Source organism: Borostomias antarcticus (assembly GCF_949987555.1).
Source record: "Borostomias antarcticus genome assembly, chromosome: 27".
NCBI classification, from domain to species: Eukaryota; Metazoa; Chordata; class Actinopteri; order Stomiiformes; family Stomiidae; genus Borostomias; species Borostomias antarcticus.
In genome coordinates, this window is record NC_140260.1 from 7,377,977 (window position 1) to 7,398,484 (window position 20,508).

Consider the following 20,508-nt stretch of genomic DNA (forward strand, 5'->3'; position numbering starts at 1 on the left):
CAGCTCAGCTCATATACCCTTTTTAAATGGAAGGAGCATTGTAATTTCTACTAGTAACATGTTAGACTGTTATTGGATTTAAAATTCAACAGAATGATTCATGTTTTATTTATCTTTTTCTATAGAAAAAATACAGATTTGTTTATGTCAGTTTTATTTTTAGTTCAAGGTGAATACACCTAAAAAAAACAGCACTGTAGCCTAATTGTCATGTTCAAAGTATATATAAAAGAAAATTAATGTTAATAAACCTGTTTGTACTCTTTTGCCCAATGAGAATCGATAAGCAGAATTGAAAATGGAATCGGAATCGCTAAAATTTTATGAATATCCATCCCTAACAGGCACACAGCCTCTCCCTCGCTGGCAAAGCCAGCCTCTTTTCCTAATTAATAAGACAAACATCTGGGTGTTCATAACTTTGTGTTGGCCCTAGTTTTATTGCAGGAGGCACTAGTGCCGTCCTCATTACATTTTCATAGACGAGTAGTACATAGACGAGTAGTCTGAAGCCATGACTGTTTACCCTGACACCCACACAGGGGTGAAACAACACGAAAGTAATTTATTACAAAAGTAACTAGTTACTTTGGTCTGGGAGTAATATGTAAAGTAATATTACTTTTCAAAAGAATAACAAGTAATAAGTATTGTATTCAAATTGTTTTGAGTAACGAGCCCAACGCTCGTTTTTAGAGTAACAAGCCCAACACAGCCAAGGAAGAGTTACCCAAACCGCTACAGCGATCCATACATCCATTACTGAATGTGTGTGTGTGAGTGCGTGTATGTGTGTGTGTGAGTGCGTGTGTGTGTGTGTGTGAGTGCGTGTATGTGTGAGTTCGTGTATGTGTGTGTGTGAGTGCGTGTGTGTGTGCGCGTCTCACCTGTCCATCGCGGTCCTTGATGACCATGAGGACGGGCGTGTGTGTGTGTGTGTGTGCGTGTATGTGTATGTATGTGCATGTGCATGTGCTTGTATGTATGTGCGTGTATGTGCGTGTATGTGTGTGTGTGTGTGTGTGTGTATGTATGTGCATGTGCGTATATGTGCGTGTGTGTGCGTGTATGTGTATGTATGTGCATGTGCGTGTATGTATGAGCATGTGCGTGTATGTGTGTGCGTGTGTGTGTATGTGTGTATGTATGTGCATGTGCGTGTATGTATGTGCGTGTGCGTGTATGTATGTATGTATGTGCATGTGCGTGTGCGTGTATGTATGTGCATGTGCGTGTATGTGCATGTGCGTGTGTATGTTCGCGTATGTGTGTGTGTGTGTATGTATGTGTGCGTGTATGTGCGTGTGTATGTGCGCGTATGTGTGTGTGCTTGTGTGTGTGTGTGTATGTATGTGTGCATGTGTGTGTGTGTGTGCGTCTCACCTGTCCATCGCGGTCCTTGACGACCATGAGCACAGGCGTGTCCAGGCCCTGCATGGCGCGGTACAGGCTCTTGATGCTCATGCCGTGCTTGGCCGTGCTGAACGCCAGCGTCCACGGGTAGCCAATCGTCCTGGGGGGGAGGTGCTTGGCCAGCTGCCAGGGAAGAACACACAGAGCGTGCTCAGTAGGGAAGAACACACAGAGCGTGCTCAGTAGGGAAGAACACACAGAGCGTGCTCAGTAGGGAAGAACACACAGAGCGTGCTCAGTAGGGAAGAACACACAGAGCGTGCTCAGTAGGGAAGAACACAGAGCGTGCTCAGTAGAGAAGAACACAGAGCGTGCTCAGTAGAGAAGAACACAGAGCGTGCTCAGTAGGGAAGAACACACAGAGCGTGCTCAGTAGGGAAGAACACACAGAGCGTGCTCAGTAGGGAAGAACACACAGAGCGTGCTCAGTAGGGAAGAACACAGAGAGCGTGCTCAGTAGGGAAGAACACACAGAGCGTGCTCAGTAGGGAAGAACACAGAGCGTGCTCAGTAGGGAACACACAGAGCGTGCTCAGTAGGGAAGAACACAGAGCGTGCTCAGTAGGGAAGAACACAGAGCGTGCTCAGTAGGGAAGAACACAGAGCGTGCTCAGTAGGGAAGAACACACAGAGCGTGCTCAGTAGGGAAGAACACACAGAGCGTGCTCAGTAGAGAAGAACACAGAGCGTGCTCAGTAGGGAAGAACACACAGAGCGTGCTCAGTAGGGAAGAACACACAGAGCGTGCTCAGTAGGGAACACACAGAGCGTGCTCAGTAGAGAAGAACACACAGAGCGTGCTCAGTAGGGAAGAACACACAGAGCGTGCTCAGTAGGGAACACACAGAGCGTGCTCAGTAGAGAAGAACACACAGAGCGTGCTCAGTAGGGAAGAACACACAGAGCGTGCTCAGTAGGGAACACACAGAGCGTGCTCAGTAGGGAAGAACACACAGAGCGTGCTCAGTAGGGAAGAACACACAGAGCGTGCTCAGTAGGGAACACACAGAGCGTGCTCAGTAGGGAACACACAGAGCGTGCTCAGTAGGGAAGAACACAGAGCGTGCTCAGTAGGGAAGAACAGAGCGTGCTCAGTAGGGAAGAACACAGAGCGTGCTCAGTAGGGAAGAACAGAGCGTGCTCAGTAGGGAAGAACACAGAGCGTGCTCAGTAGGGAAGAACAGAGCGTGCTCAGTAGGGAAGAACAGAGCGTGCTCAGTAGGGAAGAACACACAGAGCGTGCTCAGTAGGGAAGAACACAGAGCGTGCTCAGTAGGGAAGAACAGAGCGTGCTCAGTAGGGAAGAACACACAGAGCGTGCTCAGTAGGGAGACATTTAATACAATGGTGGGGGGGGTAATGACAGGCTGAGACCTGATGCTCTTCCTGCGGGAGGTGTGTGTGTGTGTGTGTGTGTGTGTGTGTGTGTGTGTGTGTGTGTGTGTGTGTGCGCACATGCGTCTGTGTTGCTTGGCACCCTGGGAGGTGAGGAGAACTCTGATCCCTGCTGTGATGACGCCATGCGGGGAGCAGCACACTTCCCAGGGCCTGTCTGCCTGCCAGGGGGCGTGTCTGCCTGCCAGAGGGCCTGTCTGTGTGCCAGGGGGCCTGTCTGCGTGCCAGGGGGCGTGTCTGTGTGCCAGAGGGCCTGTCTGTGTGCCAGGGGGCCTGTCTGCCTGCCAGGGGGCGTGTCTGTGTGCCAGAGGGCCTGTCTGTGTGCCAGAGGGCCCGTCTGTGTGCCAGGGGGCGTGTCTGCGTGCCAGGGGGCGTGTCTGCGTGCCAGAGGGCGTGTCTGCGTGCCAGAGGGCGTGTCTGCGTGCCAGAGGGCGTGTCTGCGTGCCAGGGGGCCTGCCTGCGTGCCAGGGGGCGTATCTGCGTGCCAGGGGGCGTGTCTGCGTGCTAGGGGGCGTGTCTGCATGCCAGGGGGCGTGTCTGCGTGCCAGAGGGCGTGGATCCTGACAGATCCCCATCAGCCTTCTCAGTGTTAAAGGACTAGTTTGGTATCTAGCATCATAAGCCCTGTTAGAAGGTTATTTATTAGGGATGTCACGGTGCGATTTTTTCCCCACCGACTAATAAAACAATAAGTCTGCTGATATAAATGCCAGTTAGGCCAGTTAGTGTAGAGACAATCTAATTAATATAGATGGTGAAAAGGACAGGACCCAACACCGATCCCTGGGGCACACCTTTAGCATAGCGATCAGAGTAAGGTCAGATATAAACGTTACACTCGAACCTGTGCTTCGTTATAATCAGAATTTGTTCATTGCCATGAAGTTTTTCAACATAGCCTACTAGGAATATGCACCATGACTGAATTCCTAGTATGTTGAAAAATTACATACAACCAAAATTACATGGCAATAAACTAATTCTGATTCTGATTATAAAGAAGCACAGGACTGAGTAATGTTTATCTTATTTTTACCTCACTCTGATCACGCATTTGCAGGCCAGCTGTGCAGGCATACAACGCCAAATTGCCTCTGCAAATCGGTGTTGTTATGAATGGAATGCTGACTGCTAGAATAAGCTAGCCAGCTACAGTAGCTTATGGCAACAGCCACTCCGGTGGCTAGGCTAACATTAGCTAGGCTAGCTAGCCACAAGAGGCTATTAGCCATAACCTCCCCCCCTCCCCCTACTCTTGTCATGTGAATTGAAAACAAAATGTGATTCCTCTAGACTCTGCTCTGAGCTGCGTGTGCATGCGGAGGAGCAGATCAGACGCTTGTTTGAGTTTGATGAGTGAGCGCTGATATGCCAAAATGGACGACGGACGCATGACCGTGTCACGTGTGCAGGACAGGTGTGTAGCTGCATTTAAAGGCCTTTCACACTGGTCACACACAAGTCGCATGCGTATCCGTCCAGATTGTAAGCAGATCCAGATCTGGGAGTGTGAAAGTCACAGCAGTAGCAGTCCGTCTGGATTTTCAACCTGCTTTTTGCCAACCGCTCAAATAGACTGAGCCAATGAAGAAAGTGCAGTGATGGGAGCCATTCCAGATCCCTGGAAGACGGTCGGTGTGGTTCCAGTCCGTCCAGATCACAGGTGTCGAGTGTGTGAGGCTCTAAGGTAGTGGCAGCCAGGCAGGCATATGTATGTAGGGTAGTCATATATATACAGCAGGAGTGTCTAGTATACAACAGTAGTGTCTAGTATACAGCAGTAGTGTCTAGTTTCTCTGTAAAGCGCATTGTGTTGCCTCTGTGTATGAAATGCGCTATACAAATAAAGTTTGATTTGATTTGATTTAGTATAGTGTCTAGTATACAGCAGTAGTGTCTTGTTTAGTGTCTAGTATACAGCAGTAGTGTCTCATATACAGCAGTAGTGTCTAGTATAGTATCTGGTACAGTATACAGCAGTAGTGTCTAGTATAGTGTCTAGTATACAGCAGTAGCATCTAGTATAGTGTCTAGTATACAGCGGTAGTGTCTAGTATACAGCGGTAGTGTCTAGTATACAGCAGTAGTGTCTAGTATACAGCGGTAGTGTCTAGTATACAGCGGTAGTGTCTAGTATACAGCGGTAGTGTCTAGTATACAGCAGTAGTGTCTAGTATACAGCGGTAGTGTCTAGTATACAGCAGTAGTGTCTCATATACAGCAGTAGTGTCTAGTATAGTATCTGGTACAGTATACAGCAGTAGTGTCTAGTATAGTGTCTAGTATACAGCAGTAGCATCTAGTATAGTGTCTAGTATACAGCGGTAGTGTCTAGTATACAGCGGTAGTGTCTAGTATACAGCAGTAGTGTCTAGTATACAGCGGTAGTGTCTAGTATACAGCGGTAGTGTCTAGTATACAGCAGTAGTGTCTAGTATACAGCGGTAGTGTCTAGTATACAGCGGTAGTGTCTAGTATACAGCAGTAGTGTCTAGTATACAGCGGTAGTGTCTAGTATACAGCGGTAGTGTCTAGTATACAGCGGTAGAGTCTATAATACTGCAGTAGTGTCTGGTATCAGGGCTGAGCTTCACACTGACCTTCTCGATCTGCTCCATCTGCAGAAGGTCACTGGGGTCGCTGAGGCTGGGCCGGAACATGTCTGACTCCAGGTCAGCTCTGACAGATGGGCTGTGCTTAGAGTTCACTTCCTCTTTGGTGGTGATCTGATCACAGAATAGCACAGGTTAGCTGGACATGGCACAATACAGAGGAGAGGAGGAAAGGCGGACAGGAGAGGAGAGAGGACAGGACAGAGGAGGACAGGAGAGAGGAATAATATTAATCTAGTAGATCAATGATGTGGAGTGTGCATGTCCATACTGTCAGGTGTCACTCCTGGCTTGTGGAGATGAAGCAGACACAGGGCAGCATGGAGGATCTACTGCATAGAGCTAACAGGGTTGAGCCTGCATCCCACACTAACAGGGTTGAGCCTGCACCCCACACTAACAGGGTTGAGCCTGCACCCCACACTAACAGGGTTGAGCCTGCATCCCACACTAACAGGGTTGAGCCTGCACCCCACACTAACAGGGTTGAGCCTGCACCCCACACTAACAGGGTTGAGCCTGCATCCCACACTAACAGGGTTGAGCCTGCATTCCACATTAAAAGGACCATACCGGTCTATTTGATCTCCTTAAACACTCCTTGAACATAATGGCTTTAAAACATATTTTTAAATTGTTCCCTCGTTGCGCTGACAAACTCGTCCCAGTTAGTTTCAAATAATTTTCATTAGTTTTCATGTTATATTATTTTCGTTCGAATTCGTTCAACTCCTGCGCTATATTCTCTAATCCACCTACGCTAGATTCTCTACCCAGCGCTCCTAGCAACGGCTGCCATGTAAACAGGAAGACAGACCGTTGGCGTAGGCTGTGCAAAGAGGGTTAAAACGAAAATAATAACTACTGAAAATGATTTGAAACTAACCGGTACGAGTTTGTCAGCACAACAAAGGAACAATTTAAAAATATGTTTTGAAGCCATCACGTTCAACTTTTAAAATGTAAGTAAAACGTGAAAATGCAAATCTTTTAGCGTGAGCTTTACTTCGGAAAATGGATTGCGATAATGTGATAAATGTTGGGTGAGTAGTTTTAGGAGATCACATCATATTTAGACCGGTATGGTCCTTTAACAGGGTTGAGCCTGCATCCCATAGTAACAGGGTTGAGCCTGCACCCCACACTAACAGGGTTGAGCCTGCACCCCACACTAACAGGGTTGAGCCTGCATCCCACACTAACAGGGTTGAGCCTGCACCCCACACTAACAGGGTTGAGCCTGCACCCCACACTAACAGGGTTGAGCCTGCATCCCACACTAACAGGGTTGAGCCTGCACCCCACACTAACAGGGTTGAGCCTGCACCCCACACTAACAGGGTTGAGCCTGCACCCCACACTAACAGGGTTGAGCCTGCATCCCACACTAACAGGGTTGAGCCTGCATCCCACACTAACAGGGTTGAGCCTGCATCCCACACTAACAGGGTTGAGCCTGCACCCCACACTAACAGGGTTGAGCCTGCACCCCACACTAACAGGGTTGAGCCTGCACCCCACACTAGTCTCGGAGCCAGACTCTCTACGGAGGAGAGTCTGGACTTCAGCCGCTTAGAATTTGTAAAAGGAAGTTCTTAAAAAAACTAATCACTTCCGGTCTGGACTGTCTACTACTCTCTACGGAATTTTGACGGGATATCCGCCCGTTTTTCCCCCAACTTCCTTCAACAAAATGTCAGCGCCTGAATACCAGACGTAGTACACAATCTGGACCGGAAGTCGACTCGTCTGGCCCGCGAGACTAATCCCACACTAACAGGGTTGAGCCTGCATCCCATACTAACAGGGTTGAGCTTAGACTGTACACACCGAAACAGACATGTCTATCTGTAGGCCTAATTGGTGAGGTTGGGGGTTCTCTCAAATTCAAGACTAATTCCAAATCTCTCCACGCTTGGGGTGGAAACTGCTCATCATTTTCCAATGAGTATCTTCAAATCCATTTACGATTTGCCTCATTTTAAAATTAGCCTTTGGCAGAGAGTTGAATTAGAAGTGTACTTGACCTCCTTCGACCCTGTAGTGTTCAGCGCTGTGAGCAGGCTATGCAGAGCTGTTCTCTTCAGAAAGAGGTTGAGAGCTAAGAGGTTACCTACCAGCAAACACAGGCACAGACCGGCAGAGAGACAGAACACTGGCACAGCAACGCAGCAAATATCCAAGAAGTCCCTGGCCGACAGACAGACCCTTTCTGACCCACAGATCAATACGCCCCGGTCCATCACACCAGGCAGACATCATTGATCCATGATCATCATGATGTAATTGATCGATCGCTAGCAGAACTCTGTCTTGGATGTTTGCACCACGCTCATGCTGGTGGAACCCGGAGGATGCTGGGATTAGTAGGAGGTGGAGGTCGGGGTGGCCAAGAGGTACGCTGGGTAATGTAAGAGGTTAGTAAAGATGAGAGAAACGTTGGCTGAAGAGCGGGACGACCAATCAGACGTGAGAAATCCAGCGCATGGCCTAGTTTTTTGAGAAAATGCTTCAGTGTGTTGATTGTGTCTCATAAAAGCGACTATCACCTCCTAGATCGTCTTCAGCTAACATTGTCCTTCTACATTCCTTCCCTCCCAGGCCAGCGATCTGACAGACACCACAGCAGTCAGTGCCTGGAGGGAGGGAGGGGGAAGGGGAGGAGTACTCACCAGGCCCCTGAAACCAGACTAGCTTGGCCCAGTCAGGATTCTCCACAAAGGCATCACAGCACAAAGGTTATCTCCGGCCCACATCTGGCCCATTCTGACTTGACATCTTGATACTTGCAACATAGGATCGTTTGCACAATCTAGGCCTTCGAGATAATCTATCCCCCGGGGATCAATGAAGTACTGCCTGCCTACAGTACCACAGTACCTACTATTGGCAAGTCATGGATTTCAGATTCATTTAGCACATCAAAGCTTTTTAGGAATAGTGAGCTCTGAATTTTCTTCCACACACAAGGATGTGATACTAGTGCTGTCCATCGATTAAAAAATGTAATTGAGTTAAAAACAATGATAGGCTGTGATTAATCATGATTATGATTAAACACAAGTTTAATATACTAGTATTTACAAAGATCAATTAGGCATACACGTATGTGATGTTAGAATAAAGAAATGCATGACAAAGTGGTTAGAACTGTCAAAAGAACAGCTGTGTGTATGCCCATAAGCCAGGCTTCACCCGGCCTGGTTTTTACTCAACTTGCTTTGGTGAAAAGACAGTCGCCTACTTCACTGCAGTACATCACCGCAGTTTAGATAAAACTGAACGCACATATTATATGGACACAAGCTTCGAAGTTTGGAAGCTTTTTCAAATGTAATTTGCTGTTCAGGACACCAGGGGATGTCTCAGTGTTTGTGTTCTCAGAAGGTGTTTAGCTGAGTGTTTACCTGGCTGAATTTCTGAAAGGCGTGTGAAACGTGCAGATAACTTATCCATGTTCCACATGCCTTCCAGTAACTCAGTTAGGTAAACACTCGCGTTTAGAATCACGGGGGGAAGTTGGGGTCAAATTTGATAATGTGATTAATTTTGCTTAAATATGATTAATTTGCGTTTTTTTACGCGTTGTTTCCAGATTAATTACGTATGCTAACGCGTTAACGTTGACAGCCCTATGTTATACATAACCTAGTTTGAGGTTCAGGATGTGATACATAACCTAGTTACAGGTTCATGTCTGGATGTGATACATAACCTAGTTCAAGGTTCAAGCCTAGTTTGAGGTTCAGTGGTCAGATTTGACAGGGCAGGTCAGGTTGCTGTCGGGTCAATAAGGTCACTAGGCAGGGAGCCTGCTGTTCTACCTGATAGCCATGATAAACTGACAGGCCAATCAATTGAGATATTGATGACATGACAGACAGGCCTGTGGATAAGAGAGACTGATACAGAATGGATCAGCTGAGTCTGAGTTTGGAGAGGTTAGAGTGTTTAGCTGGGGTGGTGCGGGAGAAGACCTCAGGCCAAGACCGGAACATTCCTGACTCATTTCTATCCCACATAGCCAGATGGTTTTCATATCCCAACCCCTTGTCAACCTAACGATGATCTGAGGTCTTACATAATCTGGAAGTCTGGGAGCAGAGCTAGAGAACGAGGCTAAGCTAGGCTAGGTCTGGCTCCACCTAAGCTAACAACTCCGCCTCGAAAGCGAGTTTAGGCTAGGCTAGGCAAGGTCTGGCTCCACCCAAGCTAAACGCTCCACCCAAGGTGATGACCTCCATGCAGCAGAGTGGAGAAGGGCTCTGGGTGGGGTTAAAGGTCAGGGGGGTGAGAGGGACACCTGGAGGCGTTTGCAGAGCGAGCGCAGGTCCTCGCTGTTTAAAGCATCGATCCTCCTTTGGTACTCTGCCACCGACACTACCTGGGGGGGGGGGGGAGACAGGAACGTCACGACCAACTGCCACCAGCCACCGTCTGACCAATCACTACATCCCAGAGGAGGGATGGAGAGAAGGGCCAACCAATCAGACGGTCATAGGGGCCTGATTGAACACAGGAAGGTCCAATCACAAGCAGACAGAGGCACCTCTATGAGAACAAGTGTGCTCTTGAGTTGGAAGGTGTATGTGTGTGTGTGTGTGTGTGTGTGTGTGTGTGTGTGTGTGTGCTGGAAAGGGAGGGGAGTAGGTATACTAGCGGTATCTGGCGCTAACCGAGCGATGCTTGTTGGTCCCTGCACATTCTATGAAACAGCCCACAAACAACTATGAGCCCCCCTCTGGCAGGATAAAAGTCAAGAGCCTACCAACAACCAAAATATCATAAATGAAAAGACTAGTTGATAATGGCAAACACATTTGTTTTTTCTTCATTTGTTAACTGCATGTCCACGAATGCTGATTTCCCATACTTGTATATCCCAAATGTGACAAACAGGGGGACTATGTCTGAGTACAGTATGACTGGTCCAGAACAGTGAGATGGCATCAACCAGCTTAATATAACTGGATTGTCTTGATCATATTAGGTTGGTCAGTGACAGAGTCTGCAGAAGACGTCACTGCTAATAACATATGCCCTGCGGAGCCTGACCACATCGCTGCACCAAACACACACAACACACACGCAGGGTCAACATGTTGTTTACAAAGGCTCACCTACAGAAGAAACATGTGAACATCACTTATTTTTGCTCAATCAAGACAACAACAGACTATCCTCGCTGCATGGCGAGAGTACTAATAAACACTGAACTAAATATCACGCCCACGAGAAGTTCCAAGACTAGACTTGGGTCCGGCCTCCCACACGCAAGTCATCATCTACTAATCAGTAGGCTACACTTATTTAGCAGACGCTTTTATCCAGAGCGAGAGCGACTTTAATGTTGGAAGTCAGTGTACTACTACTCGTCAGAACTCACAAGTGCATCTCCTTTCTAAACAAGTGAGCATAATTTAGTGGTAAAGCCAAAGTGGAAGAATAGCAAAATAAAAATCATATGCACACTGAGAAAGCAAGCCTGCTGTGGTGGTGAACGAGCATGTCTCCTGTCCTAAAACAGTGGCTCAGACTCTCTGTCTCGTAGTCACTCATCTTGACAGATGATGACAACAACGACCGCTGCTCTGAACTCCCTCGTCTCACAGAGCGACGAGAACAACATCCCATCCAGCCTGGATCCTCCTACGGGCTCCTGGGTCCTCCTACGGGCTCCTGGATCCTCCTACGGGCTCCTGGATCCTCCTACGGGCTCCTGGATCCTCCTACGGGCTCCTGGATCCTCCTGGGCTCCTCGCCACGGCGCAGACAGAACCAACACGATCGCGCTATCGACTGGGCAAGTCAGCATTAGATTTGATTACGTTGTGTGTGTGTGATAACGCTGAATGCAATCTCCTTTTCGTTTACCCACGCGATGCAGTACTATAGATATCACACGCCGCTCTCTGGAACTTCACATCGCTGCCAAGTCGAGATACCCGAGGGTGTCTGGGGACCCGAGGGTGTCTGGGGACTATGTCTGTCTGCTGAGTTCATGGACGCACCCACGCAGCTGCGTGTTTGTTCTTGTGCCGTTTCTCAGGCTTCCAGTTATCCTGTCTGACTTTAAGGTTGGTAGACCGAGCCAGTTCAGAGAAGGGTGCCCGTACTTGTAACGTTAGGTCACGGCTCTTTAAATAAACACCCTATCACCAAGCCCCCTGCGCCCTGAAAAACCATCTGTTGCTTTTGAACTTCGAGTCGGTCTCGTCTTTCCTCGCAGCTGCAGTCTTAAGTTAAACAAGTCAACCAAACAATACATTAAGTTAGTAAAGTACTGAAGTGAACTCGGCAACAGAGGAGTTATCGTGTGCACATGGGAGGATGCATCATACCACGAAGCTGTACTTCGGCCTGAGCAGCGCCTTCTCCTTCACCCGCCTGTAGAAGAACATGTTCAGCATCCTCCTCATCAGACTTCACAACATTAAACCAGATTCACTATTTCTTTCCACCTCGCCGTTAAACGCCGCTGGACACTTTGAAACTCCCGTAGATATCCCAGTCCACAGACCACGCCCACTTACTCAGGCTGGGCCGGGCCAGGGAGCCCAGCCAATAGGACTACAGGACGAGTGGAACGTCTCCTCTGATTCGTCAGTGACTTGAGGACTGGACTTCTCCGTTGTATCTTCACAGCAGGGATTCTACCTGGCTACCGCTAATCCATCTCCTATAGGCCTACCTGTCTGTACTGCTACTCCATCCCCTATAGGCCTACCTGTCTGTACTGCTACTCCAACCCCTATAGGCCTACCTGTCTGTACTGCTAATCCAGCTCCTATAGGCCTACCTGTCTGTACTGCTAATCCATCCCCTATAGGCCTACCTGTCTGTACTGCTAATCCATCCCCTATAGGCCTACCTGTCTGTACTGCTAATCCATCCCCTATAGGCCTACCTGTCTGTACTGCTAATCCAGCTCCTATAGGCCTACCTGTCTGTTAGAATACCAGCCCATCAGAGATAGCATAGGACATGCAGTGTGTACATGAAAGAAAGAGCAACAAATCACCATTAACACATTCCGTTGAACTGTTGTCTGTCCAATATGAGTCTCTCACACACAGTAGGCTAGGTACACATACACACACGCACACACACACACACACACACACACACACACACACACACGCTCATACACACACACTCATACACACACACACTCACACACACGCACACACTCAAACACACACACACACACACACACACGCTCATACACACACACACAGGTGTCTGGAACATGACAAGACATTACATACCCGTTCACCTGCATCCTCTCAAAGAGAAAACGTCATTTTAAAGACAGAAGAAAAACTAAAACAGACATTATAGGTTGGTGGACAATTACATTCATGTTCATGCATCCAGACGCTACAGTGACAACTAGGCTTGTCACGGTACTCGGTACTTCAGTACTAATTCAGTACTTACATTGCTGCGGTACTGATGGTACCTGTTTTTCCATGGTATGGAAAGTAGCCTACCTTGTCGATCCCGCCGAGCCCGACGCAACTGACCGCTAGTTCAACCCAATAACGTCATGTTACTCGTTGATTACTTAAGACTGTCACTACAAAACACTACGATGACGACCGAGTTCAGCTAGAAACAGGGAAGCACGCGAGTAGGAGAAGACATCTATTAGCCATTTGGTAAGGATAATTCATGTAGGATGATAATGTGAAAATATAAGTGATTAAAAGGAACAAAAAAGTTGAACTTGCACATCCACAATATAAACCAGGTGCAAAACCCTAAGGGAACAGTACATGAAAAAGTAAGTCCGATGCATGTTCCAGTGTGCAGCCTCTATTTCCTTTTTTTTAAATATAAGTGGTTGTCATTGTGTAGGGCACTGTGTGTATTGACACTTGGACTGTGGGAGTGACAGCGTGTAGCATGTTATGGTTTATGTTTCCGTGCTAGTAGACCCAAGTTTGGGGAGATGCCTTTTGGGGAAGAACCGTGATGGGATCTCTGTTCCTTTTTATGACCTGCGCTAGCCTCTTGCTAGCAAGTTAGCGATAGCACTAGTGTGTAACACTGTTGACACTTGAATTTCTGGTACCGTGACAAGCCTAGTGACAACACACAGAATAAAGCCTACAGTACTCAACATACAGTACGGTAGCCAACAGTCAGAAAGCTGGCAGAAGAACACTGTGAAAAAAATGATCCTAGAGAACCCTTAAGATGAGAACGCAACTCGTGTAACATGGTTTGGCTTCGTTCTATTTTCAGGTAGACGAAAACAAGCAGGTGACCTTCAAGTTGGGATTTTCCAAGTTAAAAGCAGACCTTGGGTTTCTATTAATTTCCCGAATTGAGTGAAATGTAAATGTAATTTGCTCTAAACAGTGGGTCTCCTGTTGGCCGGTGAGAGCCTGGTTGTCAGGAGAGTGTGGCCTGAGCAGAGCTACTCTGAACCCCAGGCGCTGGGACTAACAGCAAGCCTGGCCTCAAGCATCAGCTAGTGTAGGGAGGGACCATGTTTGTTCTTTATGTACTGTATGTACTGTATACATACACTAAAGACCATATGCTGATTATTATGAAGTTGAGGGTTTGTAAACATGGCTTCACCTCATAGGTGTATGTTTTATATAATATAAATAATTGTAACTGTATAGACATGTAACTATAGACATACTGTAACTGTATAGACATACTGTAACTCTGTAGACATGTAACTGTATAGACATACTATAACTATATAGACATGTGACTGTATATACATGTAACTATATAGACATGTAACTGTATAGACATACTGTAACCATAGAGACATACTGTAACTGTATAGACATACTGGGGCATTTCATGGTGCTGAAACACAGGTGTTGTTCTCTGAGTACTGTATCTAGGGTTATAATCAGAGTATAAGTACTTCTCTGAGTACTGTATCTAGGGTTATAATCAGAGTATTAGTACTTCTCTGAGTACTGTATCTAGGGTTATAATCAGAGTATCAGTACTTCTCTGAGTACTGTATCTAGGGTTATAATCAGAGTATTAGTACTTCTCTGAGTACTGTATCTAGGGTTATAATCAGAGTATTAGTACTTCTCTGAGTACTGTATCTAGGGTTCTGATCAGAGTATCAGTACTTCTCTTAGTACTGTATCTAGGGTTATAATCAGAGTATTAGTACTTCTCTGAGTACTGTATCTAGGGTTATAATCAGAGTATTAGTACTTCTCTGAGTACTGTATCTAGGGTTCTGATCAGAGTATCAGTACTCTGAGTACTGTATCTAGGGTTATGATCAGAGTATTAGTACTTCTCTGAGTACTGTATCTAGGGTTATAATCAGAGTATCAGTACTTCTCTGAGTACTGTATCTAGGGTTATGATCAGAGTATCAGTACTTCTCTGTCTCTTACCTCCCAGTCCTTGGAGGTGATATCTGGTACCGGTGGATCATCTGCGCCCGTTTCTGACCCCCGGTTCTTCTTGACCACCACAAAGCCGGGTTCCCGGGACGCGCCCCCCACACCCTCCTCCCCATACACGTCTGGACTCCACTGGATGAAGAACCCGTACAGGTGGTCCGACCTGGGGACACAGAACCACACAGAACCACACAGAGGGCAGCAGGTGAGGTGTTCAGACGCTGGACAGGACTGGATGTTATAGCAGTGTTCCCAGAGACCGAGATCCACACAGAAACAGTGAGAAACGTCCACTAGATTCAACATTCCTTTTATTTGTCACATGTAATGTACGGTGCACAGTCACAGTGGAATGTTGCTGCCGGCTCCAATATGATGCTACAGATAAACTCTAATACTCAATTTACAAAATACAAATGTACAAATACAAAAGTGACAAATGTACAATTTACAAAATTTACAACATTTACAAATGAACACAAACATGAAATGACATAATAAGTACCCTTTCTATACAGTATACCATTAAGCTAGGATGGGATAGATAAAAGTCTGGATGTAGTAGATAGTGTATTTGATCAGATTGTAGTAGATAGTGTATTTGATCAGACTGTAGTAGATAGTGTATTTGATCAGATTGTAGTAGATAGTGTATTTGATCAGATTGTAGTAGATAGTGTATTTGATCAGACTGTAGTAGATAGTGTATTTGATCAGATTGTAGTAGATAGTGTATTTGATCAGACTGTAGTAGATAGTGTATTTGATCAGACTGTAGTAGATAGTGTATTTGATCAGACTGTAGTAGATAGTGTATTTGATCAGATTGTAGTAGATAGTGTATTTGATCAGACTGTAGTAGATAGTGTATTTGATCAGACTGTAGTAGATAGTGTATTTGATCAGATTGTAGTAGATAGTGTATTTGATCAGATTGTAGTAGATAGTGTATTTGATCAGACTGTAGTAGATGGTGTATTTGATCAGATTGTAGTAGATGGTGTATTTGATCAGATTGTAGTAGATAGTGTATTTGATCAGATTGTAGTAGATAGTGTACTTGATCAGATTGTAGTAGATAGTGTATTTGATCAGATTGTAGTAGATAGTGTATTTGATCAGATTGTAGTAGATAGTGTATTTGATGAAACTGTAGTAGATAGTGTATTTGATCAGATTGTAGTAGATAGTGTATTTGATCAGACTGTAGTAGATAGTGTATTTGATCAGACTGTAGTAGATAGTGTATTTGATCAGATTGTAGTAGATAGTGTATTTGATCAGATTGTAGTAGATAGTGTATTTGATCAGATTGTAGTAGATAGTGTATTTGATCAGATTGTAGTAGATAGTGTATTTGATCAGATTGTAGTAGATAGTGTATGTGATCAGATTGTGTGTAATCATAGTCATCTCTACAGCCAGACAGATGAGCCCGTTCTCTGAGGTTTGTACTGATGGTCAAACGCTGAATAAATGTTGCTGTGGACAGAGTCATCTAGTTAAGTGTCCAAGTGTCCAAACGCTTGCTTTATCAATATGTACAGTGTTGTGTCATGTCAATAAAGCCATTTGAATTGAATTGAAGAGAGATTGAGGAGGAGGAGAGAGAGAGAGAGGGGGGGGGAGAGAGGAAGAGAGAGAGATTGAGGAGGAGGAGAGAGAGAGAGAAAGGAATAGAGAGGGAGAGTGTTTGGATCACTGCCAGACACTCAGGACCCTGAATCTGGACTCAGCCTGGTACCCAGCATCCTTTACTGGCCTCTCAGACCCAAATACACACTTGAGACTACTGTCATCACACACACACACACACACGCACACACACACACATATGCACGCACACGTGTGCACCCACACACTGTGGCTCCGCCCACATGCATCAGCGTGCCTCATGTCTCTGGTGACCGTGCATTCTGGTCTGAGAGGCCAGTAAAGGATGCTGGGTACCAGGCTGAGTCCAGCTTCAGGGTCCTGAGTGTCTGGCAGTGATCCAAACACTACACCACTCTGTCAACGACCGGCTCTGACCCAAGGGGGCGGAGTCTCGCCACCACGCCACGGACACCACAACTCAGCCCCTAAGTGAGCTAGAGACACACGGTCTTCACCAGTGGGTGCAAGGAGACTGCCCGGAGGTCAATGCACTGCCCCCGACCAGCTCTGACCCAAGGGGGAGGAGTCTTTCCACCACGCCACTATCCACGCCATGCACCACAGAACTCAGCCCATGTGGGCTAGAGACACATGGTCTTCACCGTTGGGTGCATAGAAATTGCCCAGAGGTCACTGTACTGTCCCCGACAGGCTTCCAAGCTGTTAAGCTATACATTCCATAATTTATTCCATCTTTCAGCTTTGACAGTATTACTCTATTGCTCATCTTTCAAGCTAAAGACTCAGTTCAAGGCTTAAACTGTCAGGACTGGAGTGCCGGCCATACCCACAGGAGCCAACAGAGGGCGCCGAGGCCTCCGGTCTCGGACAATTGACTGATCATTACCTGTGATTTACCACACCTGTGTCAGTTTGGGTGTGTGGCCTATTTAAACCCCAGTGATCTGATATTCTGTGCTGGATCTTGAATTATGCTGCCGGGAGTTGTACTGGTGAAGTTTTGGTTTCTCTTTGCTCTTTGAGCTGGATTGTTATTTTGACTTCTGATTTTTGTTATTAAAGCCCTCTGATTTTTGCTCCACACCGTTGTCCGCAATTGCACTTTTTCAAGCCCGTTGTGACAGCAAGATCCAGCCAGACGATGAGTGCAGCGGAGGACGTAATCCGTGCGGTTTCCGAACAGGGAAAAAGACTGGCTCAACAGAAGACGGTAATGGATGGAATGGGAGAGGCAATCAACCAAGTGACCAGCGCCGTCAATGAGATCCGGACTTTTCTCCAGGCCTCTCCACCAACCCCAGCCCCAGCAACTGGAACCCCAGCTCCACCGGCGGCCAACCCCGTTTCCATTGCATGTCTCCATAAACCCCAGAGGTATGATGGATCCCCAGATTCATGTCGAGGGTTTTTGACTCAATGTTCTCTCTTTTTTGAAATGCAACCAGGACAATTTCCCACCGAGAAGTCGAAGGTGGCTTTTATGATCTCACTACTGACTGGGCGAGCGCTCTCATGGGCAACCGCTCAATGGGAGGCCGAATCACCAGACTGTGCCCGAGCAGACACATTCTCTGCGTCTTTACTCCGGGTGTTCAACCATCCGGTGAGCGGCCGGGAGGCTTCTCGTCGCCTGAATTCCCTCAAACAGGGGTCACGGTCAGTGTCTGAGTTTTCTATCGAGTTTCGCACGTTGGCTGCCGAGAGCAAGTGGAATGACGAGGCTCTAATGTCAGCGTTTTACTCTGGGCTGTCTGAGGCGGTGAAGGATGAGCTCGCCAGTCGTGAGTGGGGACCTACACTGGACGGTCTGATCACCATCGCCATCTGCCTAGACCAGCGCATCCAGGAGAGGAGAAGGGAGCGCCGACAGCACCATCCTGGCCGCCCGGCTACAGTGTCCACTTCGCCATCTCCTTCCTCAGCACAGGCCCAGGAGGAGCCCATGGAGGTGGACCGCTATCGCCTAAACCCCACAGAGAAGGAACGGCGGCGCCGGGAGAAGCTCTGCCTGTACTGCGGGGCCGCAGGCCATTTCCGGGATCGATGCACTAAGCTACAGGGAAACGCCCTGGCTCACGAGGGGCAGGGGACCACCTTGTGAGCGCCGCAGCACAGTTCCCCTCAACCACAAGACGCCTTCAGTTGGATGTACTGCTAACGTGGACTTCTGTACAACCCGGTAAAGCGCGGGTCTCTGCCTTGGTTGACTCCGGTGCCGAGGGTAACCTGATGGACATTAGCCTGGCCAAACGCCTTCTCCTGCCTATCCAGGTAAGCCCTAACCCCATGAACATTCAAGCTCTTGATGGTAGACCCCTAGGGTCGGGTAGAGTGGACTACATCACAGGCCCCCTGTATATGTGCATTGGTGACCATAACGAGCAGGTCCAGTTCTCTTTGATTGAGTCCCAGCAGGAAAGCGTAATCCTAGGCTATCCCTGGTTACGGAGGCACAACCCACAGATCGATTGGGACACTGGGAGAATCAGGATGTGGAGTCCCGAATGTAACCGGTCAGGACATTTATCTCCCACTCAGGTCAGCTCTGTGTATAGTAGCCCTCCACACAAGGTTAAGTTTCCTCTCAATGCTGATCCAGATTGTGACCTCAGTCAGGTTCCCTCTGTGTATCATGACTTGGCTGAGGTCTTCAGTAAGTCACAAGCTGCCGCGTTACCACCACATAGACCTTATGACTGTGCTATTGAGTTGTTATCAGGAGCCACGCCGCCCAGAGGCCGGCTATACCCATTGTCAGTTCCTGAGACCAAGGCCATGGAGGACTACATCAACGTGTCAGTAAAGAACGGTTTGATTACACCTTCCACCTCTCCTATGTCTGCAGGATTCTTTTTTGTACCTAAGAAGGACGGGGGCTTGCGCCCATGTATCGACTATCGAGCATTGAACAAAATAACTATTAAGAACAAGTACCCCTTGCCACTAATGTCCACTGCCTATGATCTGCTCCGTGGTTCCACTATTTTCACCCGACTGGATTTACGCAATGCCTATCATCTAGTCCGAATCAGAAAGGGTGATGAATGGAAGACTGCTTTTAGCACCCCTAGTGGACACTACGAATATTCAGTCATGCCTTTCGGTTTGTCCAATGCCCCAGCAGTGTTCCAAGCACTAGTAAATGATGTCTTGAGGGAGTACATCAATCGGTTTGTGTTTGTCTATCTGGATGATGTGTTAATTTTTTCCAAGTCTCTTGAAGAACACCAGAAACAGGTCCGGCTGGTCCTCCAGAAGCTGCTTGACCATCAGCTGTTTGTAAAGCAGGAGAAGTGTGAGTTCCATGTGCCTAGAACTACTTATCTGGGACTGGTGATCTCTCCTGCTGGAGTCGCGATGGACACTGGGCGGGTTCAGGCCGTGGTCAACTGGCCGGTCCCGTCGACATTGAGACAGGTACAGAGTTTCCTGGGGTTTTCTAACTTTTTCAGACGTTTTATCAGAAACTTCAGTTCTGTTGCAGCACCCCTCACTGCATTGACCCGTGGAGCCCCTGCCAGAGTGAAATGGACTTCTGAGACCCAGAGGGCGTTTGAGGACCTCAAGGCCCGATTCACCACAGCTCCCATTCTCGCTCACCCAGATCCTACCCTCCCCTTTGTCGTTGAGGTGGATGCCTCCAACACTGGGGTAGGAGCTGTCCTCTCCCAAAGAGCTGAGGCCGACAAGAAGACTCATCCATGTGCTTTCTTTTCTCGTAAACTCAGCCCCACGGAGAGGAACTACGACGCTGGAGACCGAGAACTACTAGCCATCAAACAGGCCTTGGAGGAATGGAGACATTGGCTGGAGGGCGCGTACCATCCGTTCCAAGTCATCACCGACCACAAGAACCTCCAATACCTCCGGGAGGCTCGGCGCCTGAATCCAAGACAAGCCAGGTGGGCCCTGTTCTTTTCCCGTTTCAATTTCATTGTGACTTTCCGACCAGGAAGCAAGAACGTGAAAGCTGATGCATTATCACGTCAATTTGACACGGATGTCACTGACTCTTTGCCTGAGAGCATCATACCCCCCAGGTGCATTGTGGGCCAGGTCATTCTTGCCTT

At 47.5% G+C, this 20,508-nt stretch overlaps 1 protein-coding gene across 1 annotated transcript in view; it reads right to left on the bottom strand.

Annotated features, from left to right (window-relative positions):
* Positions 1–20,508, bottom strand: part of LOC311326438 (oxidation resistance protein 1-like) — a gene marked incomplete at both ends in the record, with an annotated part of 58,502 nt that overhangs the window by 3,608 nt on the left and 34,386 nt on the right. Inside the window, 4 exon segments of the mRNA XM_084459331.1 lie at positions 1,384–1,536; positions 5,409–5,534; positions 9,724–9,804; positions 14,813–14,984. Coding sequence (XP_084315457.1) covers positions 1,384–1,536; positions 5,409–5,534; positions 9,724–9,804; positions 14,813–14,984 — 532 coding nt within the window.